The sequence below is a fragment of the Phalacrocorax aristotelis genome, chromosome 8 (genome assembly GCF_949628215.1).
Source record: "Phalacrocorax aristotelis chromosome 8, bGulAri2.1, whole genome shotgun sequence".
Classification (NCBI taxonomy): domain Eukaryota; kingdom Metazoa; phylum Chordata; class Aves; order Suliformes; family Phalacrocoracidae; genus Phalacrocorax; species Phalacrocorax aristotelis.
In genome coordinates, this window is record NC_134283.1 from 312,017 (window position 1) to 334,520 (window position 22,504).

The following is a 22,504-nucleotide window of genomic DNA, read 5'->3' on the forward strand; positions in this document are numbered from 1 at the left end:
GCTGTCCTAACTTAGAAACTATTGTGATTACTGCATTAGAAAGTCTGCTACACACTGTATTCTTGTGTGTTTCTGAAATCACACATTTCTTCTGAAAACCCACTCGGTCATATTTACTAAGTTTACATATTTCTGACTGGCTTGCCTTGGGTCACTACCATATAAGTACACTTCCTCTGTCTATTGTAGCATTTGTTATCTGGCAGCCTTTACAGCCATCTCCAACTTGATGAATAACTTCCTGCAGAATTAAAAATTTTTTAGGTAGCCACAGACAAGAGAGGCAATCTCACTTACCGTTGTTAAGACTCTCATAATTGTGTCTATGTGCCAGCGTTTGGAAGGAGCATATCTGACAAAATTAAGAAAACCAGTTAAAGCAAGAACTGCTAGCCTTCAACACCACCAAGAAACCCACCATTATCAGAACCTCCCCATTCAGTTACTTCCTAGCCCACTGTTTCCTGCGGGGGACACACCAACAAAACACACACAAAACACCCCCAACAAAACGAAACGCCACATGCTTCACATTCTTCGACTTTTTTGTATTAATGCTGACATTGGAAAGCTGAATGAATATAAAAGTCTGTATAAGATAGCAAGGTGTGGCTGTGCATATACAATATTCCAAAGTCAGACTGCTGATTACAATGGCTCAACAACGAGATCATCTCACTTGTACAACTAACCAGAGAGAATCTGTGCGTGTGGAGGTGGGGCAGAGCCAGGATGTCAGCACAATACCTGTTCCAAAATGCAGCAGAAATCAATACACTAGCCTGGTTTAGTGATATGAGGACTACCCATGTGGGACATACTAGTGTGTCCGGTTCCTCGGAGTAGGTTAAGACTGACAAACCACACACGAGTAGAGAAGAGGGGATCAATATATCCTCTCTTGGTGGGGTGAGGAGGGGAAGAAAACCAACACACAAAATGCTCATAATTCTGAGGATGTACAAAAAATTAACAGCAAGTAAATTAACCCCATACTTTTCAGCTGCAAGAAATATTCCAGATGCACAGTCTGCCTTGAACTCTGGTTCACAGGAATCTAGGAAATACAGCAACTCCTTCATCATTCCACGGACATTGTTCCCATTAACAAGAGCAAAACTCAGTTCCATTGCACGCCTAGGGCAAGAGACAGAAAACTGATAAAGTATCTTCACCTAGTAAACCAAAAAAAAAAACCAAAAAACAACCCCAAAACAAAAAACCCCAAACCAACCAGAAAAGCAAACTAAACAAGCCCAGCTACTCAAATGCACTTACCTTTTAATTAAGAAGAGAGCAATATCTATAAATCCTGTGACAACAGCCTTCCACATTAAATGTGCCAGTATTTTCCTGTTCATGGGCAGACAATAAATACCCACCCCCAAAAAACTAAGGGGGAGTAGGGGTGTGGGGTGTTCTAGAAACACCTGTCCAGATGTCCTAAAGGCTAGAAATATCTTTCAGCAACCAGAGTCCATCAGCATTAAGGTCTGACTGTGCAAGTATTTGTGATCACATGCCGGCCATTTCTGACACACAACTGCAATAAGTAAGTAATCCATGCTGCAACACGCTTTCTCCAGCTTCAGAGATCCAGGGGAGACCTGTTTTGACCTCCATATATTAGAGATTCAAATACAGGAGAGATTTAAAATATTAACTGATAAGCTTTATTGTATCCTGCCAGATAGACTACATAAGATTTCCAGAGCCCAAAATTACTCCGGTGCTCTTTTCAGAGCCCATTCCTCCCCCGACCCCAAGCCGACATCACAACTAGAGTGTACTGGCTCTTTGATATTCCTTGTTGTATACATGGAGGTCTGATGCTAGCCCTTAGCCCTTCTACTCAAAGCTTCTGTAGTTGATTCTAGCACAGCTCTCCCATTCTTCTGACATTTTTTGAATGAAGACTACCTTCAAATGTGATTGATTTCTGTACAGCGTTGGCAATTACTTATGTTAAAATGTATTAAAACAATGCATTAAAACAGCCTCACTGAACAACCCTGACTGTTGTTGAGCATTTGGTGTAATTCAGAACCCAAACCTCTAAGTTGCGTCTTCTTCATACCATCAGGAACTTTATTTCTCTGCCTGTCACAGAGATAGCCTACTAGAAGACAAGAAAGATCCTCATAGCACATCAAAAACTTCCTCCCCCATTTCAGTTATCTTTTGAAATTATCTGGATAGTTGCTGAACTACTTCATGTGTACAGTGATTTTGTACCGCTTGTTGTGCAACTGATTATGTCCGAAATTACGCCAAAAGGCCTAAAGTTTATTTTGCAATATATACTTTCTTCAAATAGATCAGACTTCAATGTGTGTTTAACTCCAGACATTTTCATTAAAATCATAATGTTGAGATGCACAAGTTATGCTGTCATCCTTTCCTATATTTACTGGCAGCAAACCCATAAGCAGTCCCACTGATTCTGTCTTGCTCCAGTGTCAAGTGTGCCAAACTACCACTACATGGACACAGGTTTTCTGATTGCTTAGTATTTTCCCAATGTTCATGAAACATCACCAACTTAGACCAGGCACATTACCCAATCCAATGGTACTGGGCACACAGTATTTGTTCTCAAGAATCTGAAAACATCTAGACAGCACTGTGCCTCAACATCTCCGTAGTTGTTACTGTAATAAGAAGGATTTCTACAGAGTTGTGAATGGTAATGTGTTATTTTGCTTTTTACCCAACTAATACCCAGGGACTTAGAAAACACAGACTTGTTCAGAATTAGGGTGGAAATACAAAACTGAATTGTTACCTTTTATCATCTAGACCTGTGGCTGGCTGAAGACCTAGATCATTACTAGAATTGTTTTCATCCCTCCAATTAGTTCAACTCCTTACACCTAACCCTACTGGATTACAAGTTTTCTGTGTTTATGTTTAACTTTTCATTCACATTATAACAGATATATCAATACTGCAGGTGCACAGAGGTACTCTGCAATCTTAATACCAGGCTTTTATCTCAACATGTATTGCTTACCTTCAATCATATGACACAGCTCATTTCTGTCAAAGTTCATAATCACATAGTTTGATCATATTAAGCAGACAGACAGAAGACTTGAATTCGATGGCAAAGCCATTCTGATTTGTACTACATGGACCAAAGATGCACCACAGTGTTTAAAAGATGAGAACAGGCCATGCTTCAGATAACCAAAATCAGGTACTGTGTCTGTCCCTCAAGTCCCAGCCCTTGAAACTTGCTACCTGGGACTCTAACATCCAGTCAATATATTGCTTCAATGAAGACAGTGCCTTGTCAGCAGCACGAGTGTCAGCATGGCAACATCATGCTCTGCTGATGGATCACTCAAAGGCTTCATCCTCCAACAGCACTCAGACATGAAGCTCTATCATTTGTAGCATGCTTATGTTTTCCCGGCAGGCACCAATAAAATGCTTTTGTTGCCTTCTGTCCAAAACCTAGATGGGGCTTTGCTATCCCACAACCCAGCCTCTTGTTGCTGTTCGGAGCCAGAGCCACTGTTAGCCTGACTTACTCGGCATATAAGATACAAATGTATGTTTTGGGATAGATTGCAACTGGAAAATAGATCACATAATACCTATTACATAACAGTTAAAACTAAGTTTCAGAAGTGAGACAGATCCAATTTCTTTCCTGTTCTGTACACATTAGACTGAGCAGTGCTGTTAAAAATCTAGATCCGATTTAAAAGATGGGCATAAATTTGAAGAATGCCTATCAGAACGAGCATCTATGACTTATCTAATCGGTTTGACAACATGGAAAAAAAAGAGGTTGAGCAATTCTGAAAGTATATTCATGAGCTCAATGAAATTTTGGCCTGCAGCAGACAGATTCCACAAGAAGCAATAGCGATGCAACTGCTCCCCCCCATCACTGACATATCGTATGCTGCACTGAGCTCAGACCACCAGTCATAGAACGAATAACAGTAAGGAAGAGGGTTGGGAAAGAAAGAACAAGCAACTGACACGCTGAAAGACTCAATTTAGGAGCAGCATTCCATACAGGTTGGGGCAAAGTGAGATCAAACTATTCAAGAGTATCTATGAGTGTCTGACAGAAACAGAAGAACGTTATTATCATGAGTAAAAGGAACATAACTGAAGTGATGAGAAAAAACAGGGGAAGAAGTTTAGACTGAGTATTAGAAAAAAAGTCTTACTGCAGTGAGAAGTTGCAAGCTCCCCCATTGCCCAGAGAAGTAGCAACATTCCACTATTTAAACAACAAATGAACACCGAGAATAAATGACAGGACATGGTTTGTAAGCAAATTTTTTTGAACAACCAAGTCTGAAATCTACCACTGCCTAACCAAATTTAAGCTCAAATGTTATTTGAATGGCTTAACACTGCCTCAAGACAGCACGGCACTGCCTGTTTGTCTAGGAAAGAAAAGCAACAGAGCATGTCAGAGTAGCTTTGATTAGGATCATACTTTATGAAGGTTTTCCATCTTGTTGTGAGCACACAATCCAATCTCCATTGACTCCCTTTTGGAAAAATTCAGGCAAACGGAAAAATCTTTTTTTCCAATCCAATATGCATAAAATGTAAAAGCAGCTTCTCAAAGAAGGTGGCTGCACATCTTCATTACCTTCTTTGAATTATGAACCATACTAGGCATTAATACTAGTCTCACTTATAGATCCACAAGATCATTGTCATTTTCCCCTATGCCCTGCTCACTTTCCATAGGCTATCAACCTTGAGAGTCTATTTCACTGATATTTCAATTACCTTTTAATGGAGACATCCAGATCCTTCAGGCAGTCCACAATCGTGCTTCTATGCCGTTGTACTGCATTATGGTCTGTCTGCACAGTTTTCAACAATGATGTCAAAGCTACATATCTGGGATAGGGACATACAGTAATAAATAGCTGACAGTCCGCATTTAATTTCTATCCACAGATGCTCACACACCCCAAAATTCCATCTTATTTTGCAACAGAACAGGGTTTTCTTGTACTCACTAACAAATGGAAATCTTCCAGGGGACTGCCTGGCCTATCTGCAAAGGTGAGTTACCATACCAAACTGTAACATCACAGAATGGCAGAGGTTGGAAGGGCCCTCTGGACATCACCTTACCTTGTCCCACCCCCCTGCTTGAGCAGGGACACCCAGAGAGCAGGGGGCACAGGACCGCGTCCAGGTGGGGTTTGAATGTCTCCAGGAAAGGGACTCCACAGCCTCTCTGGGCAGCCTGTGCCACTGCTCTGGCACCCGCACAGGGAAGATGATTTTTCTCATGTTTAGGTGGAACTTCCCATGTCCCAACTTGTGCCCATTGCCCTTGTCCTGTCATTGGGCACTACTGAAAAGAGCCTAGTCCCATCATCCTGACACCCACCCTTTAGATATTTATAGGTATTGATGCCTAACAACACCCTGCTGCCCGACAAGCACCTGTCCCAATTCCTGGGCTCACGTCAGTTTTCCAGTCTTCACAAAGATTTTGAAAAGACAAGGCAATTAAAAGATTAGACCTCCACAGATCATACACTCAAGCTAGCATGAGTTGCAGTTCCCAAGGCTAGAGTCCTCTACCTATACCCGTGATTTGCAATCAAAATGCCTAGAGATGGGACTTAATTCTAGCAGTTGCAGCAAATCTATATTCAGATTCATAATGACCAAAGCACAACTTCCTTGTTGCCAACAGCACACAATCAGAAAAAACAGTCTTCGCCTGATTTGTCAGATCTCCAATAGCAACTCTGATTTGAACGTCACCCCAGACCAGCTGGGACAATACAGAAGATTCACTGGTTATTGAAAAAACATCTGACTAGATTAAGAAATGACATGGTAATGTGATCTAATGATCATACTCAGATGATCATACCCAGACTCATCAACTAAGATGGGCAGGGCCACAGTTAGGATTTTCACAGAGAAAAGAATGCATCAAGAAAGAAGAGAGCCATACTAACCCTGACAACAGTACTTCCCAGTATGGCCTCCTGGAAAGCTCTACTTCAGCATAATCTTTGTGTAATTGCTTCTCACACATTTTAAACTGGGTGTTGCTAAAACACACTTCATACAACTTACCTAATATTTTTGTCGTTGTTTAATAAGAAACGGCCTAGGATGTTAATGGCTAACACCTGCAGAAAAAGTTAGGGAAGGTTAGTGATCAGAAAGAATGCTGGTCATCTTCATTGTTTCAAGATGATTCTAAAGGCAACATGTCAAAGCTATCATTGCAGTTCTTGGCCAAAAGCATAACAAAGAACTCTAGAAGCTGACTAAGCAAAGGAAAAGCTAAGACAAACACAGCACAGGCTCTCTTCTGCACTCAAGGGAACACAGTCTGCAGGAAGTTTTGTCGTCCCCCCCCTTTTAAATAATAATTAAAAAACACCAAAAAACAAAGCCACACCCCCCCACCCCACCAAAATATCCAAAAACCAAACCACAAACACCACTTTCTGAAGAGGCTACAGTCTTATCTAGAGCCAATTGCAGAGCTATGTTTCAGTGAAACAACTTGGCTTCATGTCCTCTACATAAATTACTCTAATAAAAGCCTAGAAAAAAAAGGACATATCAAAGGCAACTTACTCTCAGTCCACTCTCAGATTTTATGTCCATAATAGTCAACACAGTTTCATAGAGAATGGCATTTCCCACATTTTTACTTGTTTCTGTATTAGTGGCAACCTGGAGAAAACAAACAAAATAAGCATCTCCGATGCATCCGAAACAGATTCCCTTTGTGCTATTCTTCAGAACAGGCAGTATAACTAACCAATCCCTAGGAAACAAACATCACACCTATGAAGATGTGTCCCTTGCAGCAAAATTCACCCCAGCATAACAACCAGCTGTATCCTCACCAGTGCTGTTGAATCCAAATTAAGAGACCAAAAGAGAAAGTTTAAGTTGCTCATGAACCTTGCAGATCTCACCTGTGCAAGTATATCATTCATTGCTTCACTAGAATCGTCATCATTTCGCCCTAAAATTCTTAGTAAGCGCAGGATTCGTACCTATTTGACAAAATAAAGCAAAGAAAATATCATTGGATGGCAGTGTTTTACACAGGGGCTGTGAAATGCCCAGCACACTTCCTGAGGAGTGGCAAAGCAGCAGAATAAGCTGCTGATTTCCATTCCTAAGCAAAATGCTTATCCTTAAGACCTTTACCAATAAGAACAGGCTTATGCTGTGCTCGTTTTCTTCCCACTAGCCAGAACTGTTAAAAGCACCCCCACTACCCACTAGGCACAGCCTTGCAAGACCAATGTCTGTTGCTACTTCCCCCTTTTGTCTCAACTTCACATAATGTGATATGGCACTACAACTGCCATTTAAACTAAAGCAGGTGTCTTTGACTGAGGTAGACGAAGAGCATTTGCACTATCAGCTCTAAAGACACAAAATCTTAAAGTCAACACAGCTGCCCTGAGGTAACCACCTCATCATACCTAAGTCTCAAAACACAGTACTAGAACTCAAGCTATGAATCATTGTTTGCATCAGTTCTTACCTGCAAAAAGGGGTCACTGATCCCAGACACATCATGCTCTGGTGAATATCCAGACATGATAAGGTTCTTCAGAATACGAACTAATTGGGGAACAAGCTGTGAAGAAGACAGTTGTCCCATTAGGGTGTTGTTCTTCCCCACCCCCGAGCCCCCCAGCTTTGAAGTACAGGTCTAAGAACGACTCTTTTATTTGAAAGCAAGTCACAGAATCACAGCATGGCAGGGGTTGGAAGGGACCTCTGGAGATCATCTTGTCCACCCCCCGACTTGGGCAGGCTCACCCAGAGCAGGGGCACAGGACCACGTCCAGGCGGGGTGTGAATGTCTCCAGGGAAGGGACTCCACAGCCTCTCTGGGCAGCCTGTGCCCCTGCTCTGGCACCCACACAGCAAAGGAGTTTTTTCTCATGTTTAGGTGGAACTTGCTGTGTTCTAACTTGTGCCCACTGCCCCTTGTCCTGTCGTTGGGCTCCACTGAAAGGAGTCCGGTCCCTGCACATCTAGAGCTGATGTTTATAAGAATATCTACAATTTAGCTAGGGTACAACTAGAAACAGTTAAGTTGGGACCTGAGCATCATATTTTATCTTTAAAGTACTAAATCTACCAGAGCTTGGCAGTCGAGACGTGAGAAGAAATACCAACTTAAATTCCTCTCTTCACAAAAAGGGGATGTGCTGGGACTATTAAAATGGTATAATTCCAGGAATTCTCCTGGGGGCTTTATATTTGCTCCTGAGTAATTTTTAGCATAATTCTTCATGGAAGCATCAGGAACAGCCAGGAATTGTGATCTTTTCAAGTACTGTATTGCTATGATTAAATTACTAAGAATTCTTTCAAGTTTGACACTCCATCCAACTTAGCTTCTACAAAGAAAAGCTTTGTTATCTGCTTCCCCTCCAACAGTTTCCAAATAGGGCAGAGAATGGATTTCCTTCCAGCATTCCCCCAGGGCTCTATTGTTAGACTACTTCTTCCCTGCAAATAGCTCCAGAGCTCTCCTCCTCTTCATTCCAAACTTCTCGGCAAGAGCAGCAACACTAAACTGACCAAACTCTTTGTTTCACTGCTGTTAGAAGGGTTCTGCATGATAGCAGAGAAGCCGATGGAAGCACTGCTACTATGCCAGACTCAGGAGCACAAAAATCACATCAACTTACACAGTTAATATTTTAAAGTTTCTTTCCAACTGTGTGGGCTAAAAAACTTTCAGAAGCAGTTCAGATTCCTCAGATGTTGATGGCACTGGTCTCCCAGTAGACATCTACCCATAAAAATAAGTCATTTTTCAAGACTTGTACACAGCTTTGAAGGAATGCTACCTATTGCAAAAGTTTGGTTCAACTCCTTCCATCTCAGGCATCTCTAGTGATGCACTTCATCTGTCAGGGCGACTCTGAGGATCCATAATAGAATTTCTCCATCGTATCTTACACATACCAAGCAAGTAATCAGTTCAGGGCAGAATGTGGCAAGTAAGCCAACCATTAAAGCAGACAAGCCACAACAAACTTACTGATAATCTCCAAAAACCTTCATGGCAGCTATGAGTAACAAAATAGTCTCAGGGATGAAATGGAAGCTCATTTCCAACACACCCTATGAAAAATCTTAAGGTTGAAAGACAGAAACTGGACTAATTTTCATTGAACTGTAAGAGAGAAACCACTCCTGGTGGATGACGCAGAGATGTAGATTTTTACGAGCTTTATTCCTTCCATAGAAAGTTTCTCTTATCCCTCTCAGTGATGGTATTAAAATAATCCAGACACTGGCTGGAGATGAGGTCACAAACTAGGCAGAGGTGTTACGGCGGCTGCACTCCTGAAGCAGGGCTAGCACCAGGACAGCATAATTCTTTCTCTCAATTCCATGCATGACAATTAGTTTATAAAAATGTATTCCTGCATTCATGTATGCCTATGATGAGTCAGGGATCACATTCACACTAAATTTTTGCTATAAGCAATCTCTGATCTGGTAAAGTTGCCACTTCTGAAAACATGAAATCACGAGGGTGCTTCAGATTCAGGACAGGTCGTAGCAGAAGGTGCCAAAAGCACCATGTGACTTACAGAGAACAGCAGCCGCATGTGGACATAATACATAGGCAATGTTTTCTGGACTAAAGTCCTGTACATTTGTGGTGCAGGGCAAGAGGAAAACCAGCTGAGTTTCTCCATCATCTTTTTATTCCTACCTTCACTCTTCAGGAATTATATACTCCTCTAAAAATGTGCATTTCATAAAACACATAAACAAAAGGAACCATTAATTTCCTATTATCTGCCCTAAAGAGGAAACTGCTGCAACATCTTCCCTCAAGTTCAAGCAACAGACAAGCAGAGTGACCTGCTGAAGCCTTCCTGGAAACCTGATTAACATGTTCTTTGCCTTCTAACATGCAAGTGTTTCAGGACTGATGACAGGACAAAGGGATAAGTTACAGCCATGGAGATTGGTTGAGGGCCACCAACCTAATCTTCTGTAGTCAAATTACACCCATGAAAAATATCAGCAAATAGCTCTTTGCAGCACAGTAAGCCCCACTTACAGGCAGCTAAGTAACTTTCTCTCCCGCTCCCTTTTGGGAATCACCCAAAGTTACCCCATGATTCAGACAAAACACAAAGCCCAGTTTGTGATAAGAAAGCCCAGGGGTACAGTTTTCATAGGCACAAAAAACCTCCCTAAAGCATTCCTCAAATGAGGGAGACCTTGAGGAAAGCAGGCTCGTGTTTAGAGGCGGCCACAACTGAGATTCAGGGCTGCCATGGGTATAGAGGTTTAGTGACAAGACAAGACCAGCACACAAAAAGCATTAAACAGGTACAATTGATCTAAGCATGTGGCATCAAGCACAAGTGTGGCATTAAGAGGCACTACCTCACAAGAGACAAACACCTACAGATTCAATGCAAGCATGCACCATCTAGAAGAATTAACTCTTACCTTTTCATTCTAACACACAGCAGGATTCCAAACAGACAGAAGGGACAAAACAGACGAAGCAGGCATTAGGGACAGATCAATGTTATACCATTCACAGCATAAACAACTACAAGAGATAGCTAGAAAAGAATGTACCTAGTACCTAAATTCTGTGGACTCAGCTCTTCTCTCTTCTCCCATGACTATCATCTTAGCTGAGCAATTAGTAGCAGGGATGGCTACCTTCAAGATGACCCTAGTCCCACTTTCACTCCTGCTTTGTATAATCAGGGCAAGGGAAGATACATGCCAAAATGCTAAGATGCATCAAAGGACATACTGTTTGAAATCCCTATCAATATAGACAAGCCAAGGAAGAACAGTAAACTGGGCATGCAAATAAATAAGCACCTTTAAGACTTTTCAGAAGAGCAAACACCCAGTTCTGTTCTACCAGCTTTGTCCAATTTCTCCTTCTTTGACCAAGAAGTCAGAATGACATCTTTAATGCAATTTTCAGATGCTCTTCTATTGGTAATCTTTCATATGGCAATAATACTGCACAGGAAAATACAGCAATCAGCATAAGGAATTTGTGCTGGGGGGAGGGCAGCAGAAGCAAACACACCTAACCAGACGAGGAAGAGTGAAGCTGACTCTTGAACCCTTAAGCTAAAATGGAAAATGATGTAATATAGCATGCATCAGAGATGAGGTATCTACACAACTAGAACCTCCATTGGTATTTTTGACCTGAGTTTATAAAATTGGTGTGCCGTGGTTAAGGCACGTTGGTATAAGCCTCAGTTTTCCATCTTTGCCTTTTTATATTTGTGTTTAATACATTCCAATGTCGCTATGCCATTAGATACAAAGTGGAAAAAACCTAAGGGAACAAAGAGGACACTTTAAATCTAACTTTAGAATGAGTTTCATACTGCACAGTCTTGAGACTGGCGTTTTTAACTTACTTTTTGAAGGGGATTAGGGCTAGATACACACAAAATTCCCAAATGTAATGATTTTTTAAAAAATTTTGATAACAAGCAGACGATATCACTAAATTATTCAGCCAAAGAGCTGTACGCATTTTATTAAAAGATGTGCACAATGCTTTTACTAGGGAGACTAAAAGGATGCATCAGTTAAAAAATCAAAACAAAAAAACCCCTCCCCAATCTACCACAAACCCACCCATGAATATTAACTCTACAGTACTATCAGTTCACACTTACCTTTCTAAAGTGTGCAAGCATGTCTGGGCTTCTCTCACACATCTCTGTGAGGAGGACAACTGATGTGTGAAGAACACCTAAAGGTGAGGGGGGAAAAAAAGAAAAAAGTATCCACATTTAACATAATGTCATTGGCTCTAGACATATGACAAATATCATAAGGAGACAACAGGAAAGCATTAAAAAAAAATATTCTTCCTGAATCCAGCATATCTACTCCAAAAGATATTTGCACTTGCAGCTGTGCCCAAGGGAAAGCAGGTAGCAATGTGCTCATGTCTTAAAGCAGCAACTAAAGGCCAAAGGAAAAGAGAAATTGGACTTTGCCTGCAGAACCTTGCATACTAAATATGCAGTTGATGGTAACAGACACAGTTGGACTAGATGATCTTTAAGGTCCCTTCCAACCCAAACCATTCCATGATTCTACAGAATGGCAGTATGTATTAATTGCATTGTAGGTGTTGGGTTCCTCTCACTTCCCGAGCTCCTCTTCTGATTTGGGTACCCTAGCCAATCTTATGTGACCTGACTTGGGCCTTCCTCAGAAGGCCTCAGAACTCAGTTTAGAGAAAGACTATAGCAGACAGCTTGGTCACGACAGTGTCTGCACATTGGCAGCCAGCTTGTGTGTGCCGTGCCTTAAGGAAACCCCATCAAAGTGTCCCTGAAAATAGTTAGAAAAGGCATGTCAGTTACAAACTATTTAACCACATCAATGCTGGACGACCTGTTAGTGAGATGTAACTTTGTAAAGCATGGAACTTCAACGAGCATTATTTTACATCCACATTCAGATGCTAACTTTTTCAGTTATTCATTTTCTATAGTTGTTAAGTCTGTACTGGAGAACTCCTGACTCAGGAAGAGACTAGAAGCCTGCTTAATAAACAGCCTTTTCTATGGAGATGACGACATTCATATTCCACAAGCTAGCCAGCTTTCTGACCTATTGCAGGTTCTATCCAAAATCTGTTTTGAAGTTCATAACTATCTATCTATAAAGCTTGTGTCACAGGTTTTTTTTAATGCTGACACTGCTTGCTTATCACTGAGACCTCCCAAAAGGCTGCTAAAAGGGTTTAATATATATTCTGCTTCAGAGACATTTCAACAGAAAGCCCACGGCTAATACTGCTGGAAAGGAGATGCTGATTTTTAAGGAGGAGGAAAACAAAGGATGATGGGTTCTTGAATTCAGGTAAACCTAGGCTCAATTCTCTGCTTGGCCAAGGCTTGAAGAGGAGCATTCCCATCTTTAAAGAGGGAACAGAACAGCTCTCAGCTTTTCAGGGTTGCATAAGACAGACAGAGGTTCTCACGCTAACAAGCTAGATCACGTACGTATCACTCACTGGCAGAGTCTCATAGACTTTTGCCTATTTGAAGCAGTGCCTGGTCTGAAATGTTTGTGTTTAAAATCAAAGTAAACTAGCTGCACACACATGAACTACATTCCACATGCAAACTGTCCTGTGCCTCAAATGTTTACAACACATGTAGGAGAAAAAAAAAAAATGGAAACAATAGCTTCTCAGGAAGCTAGTGTGGCCCATTAGTATTGTTGGCACTTACAACTAACCTGTCTTGAGACAGAACTTCTCCCTGTAATGGGTTTCAGCAAACATCTACTGTAGAATTCCTGTACACCCACCTATTTTCTTAAGGCACACGCTCATTGCAGATGTGCCATAGGACTTTGGGAAGTCATCACCAGGCTTGACACAAATTAGCAAAGCTATAATATTAGTATTTCTCTTTAAACAATTTTCTAGAAGCACTTGTGCAAGAAAATGCATTAAAACAGAATAATCTTGCAAAAAGACCATTAAAGTGAGACTCTGTTTTATGATGTATTTCTGATGAAAAACAGCACTGAAGAAAGACTCTTTCCTAACAGTGATACAGGTATCTCAGTCCTGGGAATGGCTGCTAAAACGATGTCAGAGAATCCTATAGTCCTACGCTAACAGAAAAAAAATCCCACCAGCCCTAAAAAGGGCACTTTAGAGTCCTTTTAGGCAGCATATTGGATAAAAATTGAAACTTTGCTATTCTATCCACTCTGAAGTCTATCCAAAAACAGTGAAAGAGTTCCTTTTGTCACCTATGCCATGTAAAAGTCCTTCTGACTAGCAGTCATACACACCCCTTCCTTCTGAATGACATTTGCTTTTACTACCATAGAAATGGGAAGAAACAAATCATATAAATACACCTCAAAAGTTCCTTCCAAGCAAAAGGCTTAGGTAGCAAGTGCACCATCCTGTAAAGAATGGCATAGCCTTCCTAAGTAGAGTCACTGATATTACCATGGTTCTTCTCATTCAGCAAGTTTTTGGTGGCTGGCAGGAACATCTCCATGAGTTCAGGCACCTTTCTAATGACATGAACAGCGCACAATGCTGCCTGTATAGAAAAAACAGCTCTGTTAGTACATACTGTAATGACGATACATGTTTTGAGAATATCTAGCACAGTGGGAACTATCACAAATTTCATGACATACAAAGACCTGGAAAGTTTATGGTACATTTTTCTCTCTCTCTACTACAAGTGATACTAAACAGCATCACAGAGGAGAGTTCAATAAAACTACCACAAGTTGGGTGGGGGGGGAAAGCCCTGAGCTACAAAGTAGTACTCCCACTAGCAATGGTTCATTTTTATGTTATTAACTTCAGAAGTGATTTTAACTACAAAGCAGCTCTGCCTTTAACAGGGCTACTTTGGTCTGTCTTCCTGTTGCTAAGGAGGGGATAATGCATTGGAAGCAAATAATGAAATTTATGTCAAATTTATGGCTCATTTTCTTTCCCTTGAATATCATCTCCTTCCCTACAAAATAACTTCCTCCTGCAGGTGATCAGTCCTATGAAAAAAGTATACTGCAAAAAAATTGCCTACTTCTTCTAGGGTGCAGAAGCAACAGGAGACACTATTCTTTGCAGCTGCTTGAGAATCAAGTGCACTGAGGGTCTCTTCCTGGAATACAGCAATACCTCTTAGCATTGCTTTCTCTCCAACCTCCCTCTAGATCCAGCACTAGACAAAGAAGTAGCAGGGCTTCTCTTCCTAAATCGTACTGTTTCCCACCCTCCCCAAGACTTAACAATGGGAAAAATTTAAGAGTACAAGGGTGATTACTCTTTGCAGAGGCTATGGCGCACTTGCTACGGAAACAAGACAATTTATAGTTGTTTGCCCATTTCAAGCCCTTAACCTTCCTATCTCACATACTACTGCCTTCATCATCAACAGAAGCGATAAAACAGGTGTAAATCTTCAGATATCATCCTGCATTGTTAATGATCAAAGTTTTTCTGGACTTAGCGGAGAAGACAGAGAAATAAAACTGATGAATAGAAGTTTGGAGTTAATGTCTGTAAACAGGCAGGTGTCCACATTACCATCAATAACCTTTTGATAGATAGTATCAAAATAAAAACAACTGCCTCACCTATTGGAGGCTTGTCTTTCAGAGGCTTACATACATTCCTGCTACAGACAGACAGGGAGTTTTGACCTCTGTCTTACCCACTAGGAAAATACTCAGCCAGTGTAATCCAAGCCATCTACAATACCAGATATTAGCGACCTGATCAATCTTGAGTTTTAATCTGTAGCAAAGTATTCAAAAGTTTCCTGAAGTACCTTCTTCCTAAGATAGGAGTTGGAAGTTTTGAGGAGCTTTTCCACCTCTCCTGCAAGGTCTCTGCACATTTCTGAGGAGCCCATGCAGCCAAGAGTGCAGAGTGCCAGCCCCTGCACATATTGCGTGCTGTGATTAAGGTCGCTGTAAAGGAGAACAAAAAAGGACAATCAGCATGCACAGAGAACCTGAACACACAAGAAAAGGTGTCTATATCTACAGTCATCTAACCAGCTGCACACATGGCCCAGAAGAACTCTCCACATTCTCAGCTATTTGGGAGCATGACTTAGGAGCAATAACAGTTTTGAATGCATGTTCCACAGGGTTTGCTATTACTTCTACTTAGAATCCTCAGTTAAAGATAAAATACTTGGTTAAAACTGTCAGGTGCATATGTAGGGATTAAATTGGAGAGGGAAGACCACACAGAAAGTAATTAAAATCCTAAAGACTAAATGTTGTCTTTTGGAACTAGCATGCAGAAAAGAACCTAACATGAAGTACAGTGCTGCAGTGACTCTGTGGGTTGTCCCAGTTTATACACGTTCTAAGATAGGCTTTAGCTTCTGCATTTACAAACCAAACAGTAAATAGAAGTCTACGTAGAAATAACCTCTATCCTGAGGAAAAACTACAAACCTCAGCACTCACACACCTTGAAAATAATCCATACAGGAATTTTGTACTGTAGCTACTCATACACCTAAGGAAGTTATGAGAAGTGATCAATAAGAAGTTAAACCAACTAACAGTAGATGCTGTTCATGACGCCAGCTACCAATGCCACGTTTAGTACAAGACAATATAGCTTCCCCTCAGCAATCCCAACAGCCACTTTTCCATCAGACTATTTGGTATTCACATCGACACGGTATCCAGCATTCAATACTGCAGAGAGTAAAAAAATATGGTTCCTGGTTTGGGAGGTGAAGGGAGCTGGGGATCGCATGATGGGAGAGCAGGGGAAATGAGTGGTATGTAACCAAATGTGCACAACGTGCAGAAAAGCAAGAGACAGTATTCTGGCTGTAACATCAAGCAGCTATGGCAACATGCAGATGAAGGAACAGAAAGCACATGCCACTAAACGGGTTGGTTTTTTGTTTCTTCCTTTAACAAAATTTTGGCAGCTGTATAAAGCTGTGCATATAGCAAGTATGTGCTTCACAAGGGTGCTCGCTTTTTTGTATCAAAAATCTAGGTCTTGCTATAAAATAATGAAAGACAATGCAATAAATCAAATACCTTAACGTCTAGATAAAAGCAAGACAAAGTGGTATATACAGAAGCCAAAGGAGAAAGCAATAACCCACTGAGATGGTGGGAAACTGTCCACCAGTTTTGCTCAGCTGCAGTCTGACCCATTCCCATTTCAAACTCATTACACCCTTACTACACAAATTCATTTTAGGTTACCACCTCTTTTAATTGTTTATGCTAACAGCCTGGTTGTAATCATAGAATGTCCTGAGCTGGAAGGGACCCGCAAGGACCATTGAGTCCAGCTCCTGTCCCTGCACAGGACACCCCAAATTCCCACCATGTCTCTGAGGGCCTTGTCCAAGCGTTTCTGGAATATCGCCAGGCTGGTGCCGTGATGCCTCCCTGGGGAGCCTGTTCCAGGGCTCCACCACGCTCTGGGGGAATAACTTTTTCCTAATACCCAGCCTAACCCTCCCCTGGCACATCCTCCTGCCTTCCCCTCAGGGTCCTGTCGAGGGGCGCCTGCCCCTCCTCCTCCCCTTGGGAGGGAGCTGCAGAGCACCATGAGGGCTGCCCTCGGCCTCCTCTGCTCCAGGCTGAATAAACCCAGGGACTTCAGCCGCTCCTCGTACGGTTTCCCCTCTAAACCCTTCCCCAACTTTGTGGCCCTCTTCTGGACACTCTCCAGTAGCTTTGTATCCTTAATACACTGTGACACCCCAAACTGCACCCAGCACTCGAGGTGAGGCCGCCCCAGCGTGGAACAGAGCGGGACAATCCCCCCCCTCGCCCGGCTGCGATGCAGGGCTCGGTGCCCCGCAGGGCACGGCTGGCCCTCTCGGCTGCCAGGGCACGCTGTTGGCTCATGTTCAACTTGCCATTGACCAGAACCCCCAGGTCCCTCTGCAGAGCTGCTCCCCAGCCTCTCGCTCCCCAGGCTGTCTGTACAGCCAGGGCTACTGTGCCCCAGGGGTAAACTCCCACACTTGCCTTCGTTAAATTTCTTATGGCTGGTGATTACCCAGCTCTCTAGTTTGTCTAGATCCCTCTGCAGGGCCTCTCTGCCCTCCAGAGTGTCAACAGCCCCTCCCAATTTTGCGTCATCAGCAAGCTTATTTAGTATTCCTCCCAGTCCTGCATCCAAGTCATTTAATGGAAGAGCCTCACAAGTATGACATTTCAATGAAAAAAAAAATATCTTTAGACAAACATCTCTCCTCTCCTGAACACCAGGTCCAAAGGTAGCAGATCTTCAGGCCTGCAGTTTTGTCAAGCTGATTTCCAAGCACTTTGAGCCACAGTCTAATGGAAGATCAATACCTTACTTGCTAATATGAGGGAGACTTATGTTCTAAAAGTAAATAATAATAAAAACAGACACACCACACACAACCAAGCAGGCATTTGGATAAATTGACTAGAACGCAGTTGTTCCACTCCTGCTCCCATCCATCTTGAGAAGGAGCGTTATTGGAAATGCACCAATCACCATCTACTAATCTATAATGTCAAACAGCCCCAGTTTAACAGCATTTTGCTGAGAGGGAAAAAGAGGGTTGTTTTGTTTTGTTTTTTAAAATTATTTCCCATCCCCTCTTGTCTGATTTCAGCAAGCTGCCAATCAGACCGCACTTCCCAAGTTGCTGCCTTGCTTCCAGGGAAAACCATTCATCAGGACCATCAGGCCAACCTTTAAAAGAAAGCAGGACATGCAGCCTTGATCCTTGAAGTCAGACAACTTTTCAGAGCCCATCAGCACAAGTCAAGTAAACAAACACAGGACAATATGGCTAGAGCAATATATATAACTTTGTGACATATGATGGCCAGTCAATCCTGCAAAGTTGTAACAGTGTATTAAAAACATCCTGATTCAATCATATTTAAAAGGTGCACGGACCTTTATTGATACTGCATTACCGCTCGCCTGGCTCCTTCCTACTGCAAGCTGGAAGATAACTAATTTACAGAAATGGAAGAGTGTTCTTTACAACGTCTTCTGCACTGGCTGAGCAGCTTACTGTGGTCATTTCATCTTCCTGATTTTATTTATCTTAACATGACCTCCAGAAACATGTACTACCATTCTGTAACAGTAGTTACAACAAGCGTTGTTTGCCACATACACCTCTTCAGGACCAATGCAATTTTATATTCCCTTCAAGGAAGCTAGACAGGATCATCTAATAGAGTACAATACTAGATTAGCCTGTATGGTCAACAGCATACAACAAATTGAAGATACCAGTTTTCTAACAGAAGATAAAAAAACCTGAAGGACTCAGAATATCACTGTCAGGAGTGTACTTTCAGATCCTGAAACCTCAAAGCATGTGTTGATGGAGAGAGAGGTGGTACCCTTACTTCTTGATGCAATTGGTCATAAGAAGATGGACATCCTGTCTCTCATCCAGCAGCAACATGGCACCTAAATACCCAATGCGCTTGTCTGTGAATTTCTGAGAGGCAATGAGCTTGAGGCACTCCAACTGGAAAAAAAAAAAAAAGGAAAAAAAAAAAGAAAAAAGACAGAATTAGCTTAAACTATTTCTTAGCTAGAGGAGAAACAGTTTGACTTTTGACGTTTACTCATTTAGGTCTCTTGGAATGCATTTTTAAAAGTATATTTTATTCCCATTTTGGTGATGTGGAAAAAGAAAGGTTAAATGACCTGCCCAAAGCTCCCAGCAAGCCTACAGGAAATCATTAGCAGCCACTGCATCTTGAAGTAGCCAGACGCTGTTGGCCTTCCAGGACCTCAGATAGACCAGGTATGTGCATTTATGTCAGACCACAAAAATAAAAGGTAACATAGAGACAAAAGATCCATCATTAAAAAACAAAATATTAAAGACTTGGAAATCTAGATCGTGTGTCATGTTTGATATGCACTGGAAGCTTCCAAACCAGGCTTAGATGGGGCCCATTTACGTACCAGAGAGAAGATCAATGCTTTGTAAGTTAAATTATAGAAACCAGTTTTTGTTTATTATGATCTGTAACTAACTCGCTAGCTAGGTAAACCTTATATATGGTCAGAGACTGTTAGTTTTTGTGCTGCTCTGTAATCTCTATTTGAAGACCTGAAGTTTGACTATATGCACTGTAGCCACTGCAAGCCTCCCTTTCACCATGTAGAAAGGTCAACTGTGTTCAACAGCATAAAGGAGATCAGTAAGACAACATGCATAGCTGTCACTTGCACTCAGCTGATTAAGAATTGCTAACCCATTTTTAAACTTAGCACTTTCTTACTGTAAAAGAAGACATCAACCACAGGGATACTCTGACATTACTACACACTAAAATATTTCTCTAAGGGATAACTAATCAAGTATAATCAATCTCTACTTTCCAGGCAGGAAGTAGCAGAAATGGCTTTTCAAAACAGGTGAGACACCTATCCATGACAAACACATCCTGTAAGTCTGTTTTACATATGAGCTGAGGCAGCAAGTAAGCGTACACAATGGGTTTAAGGAGGGGTCAGACAAAGCTTGCAACAGATCCATTTTAAAGGAACTAAAGGGGGCATGCACAGGCAAAAATACAGGGCATCATGAAAAGTTTTTCATGGTCCCTAGCTATAGGGAAGCTTGAACAGGGCAACAGACACAGGTGAGATGCAAGAAGCACACACATCAGGAAGGTAAAGTTGTACAGGATACTGGTAAGAAAATTAAAGTTGAAGAAAATTAAAGTGAAAGTAAGTCAGAGACTACGCCATAGCACAAGCTCTCATGACTGCAGGGCAGCAGAACATACAACTCAACTATGAAAGAAGCTGTCACGTATGAACACCCAGCTAGTGCAGGGTGACAAACTGATAAGAAAAAGCTTGAAAGAAAGTGAGTTCAGTTTGCTCAGTGTAAAGGGGCTGAAAATCTACAATAAACAAACACCTCTGAACAGCAAGAACTTGCACAAATGGGCAAGATGAACCAGGGAAAAGGTACAGAACACTAGATATCAACCTCATCTTCCCAGTGCTTTCTGCAAGAGAATAATGCACCTCTGAACCAACTTTCTTGCCCAGGTTTACAAGATACTTTCCTATAACACCCTCTGCAAAAGTGCAACGTAGAACTGAAAATCTAAGCTACAGTGTAAGAGCCAACAAAGGCAGAAGACGAACGACTAAAAAAGCAGAAAGGAACTGATGACTGCAACAGATACTGTAAGATATTATTTCTAGTACTTTTGAATTTGAAAGATGATATTGAAATTTACCCCATGAAAGGCTGCTGAGTTCTTGTTTCACTTGAATACATGCAAACTAGCTTCATGCACAGCAATACTGACAAACATGACCATGCTCTTACTAAGTCTAATTAGTGGAAGAAATCTTGATACCATTATATTAATTCAATTCAAAGGAACAATTAAAATCTGCTACATCAGTACTGTAATGGATATATTAGTAAAGCCAGATATGATACAGGCATATAGCCAGGCTACAACTTACCCATGTTTTTACTGACATAGTCACTCTTCCACAACTGGAATTTTTTTGCAAGTAGAAATAATGACAATAATAATAAAGTTATTTGACCATTTGCCCAGGCTGACTGACACCTCCTAAACCTGTGCAAATGGCCTCTGCACGCACTCAAGAAACTGCTTGCCATCCAGTGCATCTCAGCATGCATTGACTAAATCTGGTGCTCATGCTTGTATTTCTGTACAAGATATCCTGGTTCAAAGTTGAAGATCATTGGCTTAGAAAGTAGTTTATCAAATAACCAGTACTTCTGACACCTTCTCTAAATTCTCTTTTATTATTGGTTACCCCATCCACACTATTAGCTGAAGTCAGACGCCTGTTTACAGCTTCAAGGGAGACTGTATAATACCGCCTGTGACTCTCTTCTGTTTTTCAGCAAAACAGATTTCCTGTGTATCTATCCTGTTACTCCCAGAAACTTCCTGTCTACAATCCTGGTCTGTGCATCTACAAGACTCCACTGCTGGAACAGCATGCATCTTCAGCAGGTCCCCAACTCACACAAACTACACTCCACCTACACAACATTAGCACTTGGAAAGATTCCTTCCAGTTATAAGCACTGAGGCCATGCAAAGGTTTAACTTACTCACTTGAAGAATACTTATTAAAATCCCTTCTCAGCTTTGGACCTTCTCAGCTTCCTAGAAGTACAGCTGAAACTACATGAGAACCAAGGCCATCAAATTAAGTTCTCTGTTCCCAAAATAGTCTGCATAGATGCTTCTGTTTCAGATGTAGCAGCCCCAGCAAGAATAGATATTAAGTAATCTGGTTTATCCTCTTCCACTGAGCGTGAAAAGATAACTTACCATTACTGACCAAAGCAGAAACAGAAAAATTATTAGACATCTGCTCTAATCTTCCATATATGGGATTAAATACTTGAGTAGCAAGATAAAATAATCCAAATAAAATTTAAACATGTTCCTAAACATAGGTCAAATACAGAAATTCTAGATGACACTTATCCTTAATACTTTTCATTCTTCCTGCAGCTCTTAGATACTTAGCCTTAATTTTTGTCACAGGAAGTTTCTCTCTTGGATCAGGGAGCCTAGCTATGTGAATGTTAAGAACAGGATAATACACAAATTCACTTGCTCTTATGCACCAACTTGTTTTCCTGTGAGAAGAATCCAGTGATGTAGAAGATGACGCATTTATACACAGTAGCACAGCCCAGATTCACTCCCTAAGACTAGGGCTCTTTGGAATTTGATTTCAGTGGTTTGAGTTCACTGTTTCAACAAGACATGTCAGGATTGGTAAACCCAATTATGAACGGAGAGAAACCCAAGAGATGAAGCTACTTTAAGGGATGCAACAATTTGACTGACTTCTTATTCAGTTTCATGGAAGGCCTAGGTTAGATTACTACTAACTGGACACTTACTGACTTTGAAGCAAAACAGACTACATCCCAAAGCCTAAGCAATGCTCAAC

At 41.4% G+C, this 22,504-nt stretch overlaps 1 protein-coding gene and 1 non-coding gene across 3 annotated transcripts in view; both read right to left on the reverse strand.

Annotated features, from left to right (window-relative positions):
* Positions 1-22,504, reverse strand: part of AP1G1 (adaptor related protein complex 1 subunit gamma 1) — a 57,038-nt gene that overhangs the window by 13,763 nt on the left and 20,771 nt on the right. The window contains exons 3-13 of one of the 2 annotated variants that reach the window (XM_075101039.1): positions 18,919-19,043; positions 15,351-15,492; positions 14,009-14,105; positions 11,697-11,773; positions 7,529-7,624; positions 6,948-7,028; positions 6,601-6,699; positions 6,088-6,143; positions 4,768-4,881; positions 997-1,137; positions 298-352 (exon numbers count right to left, since the gene is read on the reverse strand). In XM_075101039.1, coding sequence (XP_074957140.1) covers positions 298-352; positions 997-1,137; positions 4,768-4,881; positions 6,088-6,143; positions 6,601-6,699; positions 6,948-7,028; positions 7,529-7,624; positions 11,697-11,773; positions 14,009-14,105; positions 15,351-15,492; positions 18,919-19,043 — 1,083 coding nt within the window. The remainder of the gene's footprint in view (positions 1-297; positions 353-996; positions 1,138-4,767; positions 4,882-6,087; positions 6,144-6,600; positions 6,700-6,947; positions 7,029-7,528; positions 7,625-11,696; positions 11,774-14,008; positions 14,106-15,350; positions 15,493-18,918; positions 19,044-22,504) is intronic. The other variant, XM_075101041.1, reaches the window with a different exon arrangement.
* Positions 3,287-3,373, reverse strand: LOC142061682 (small nucleolar RNA SNORD71). Its single transcript, XR_012662207.1, has one exon. It is a non-coding gene; the product is annotated as a small nucleolar RNA SNORD71 (small nucleolar RNA).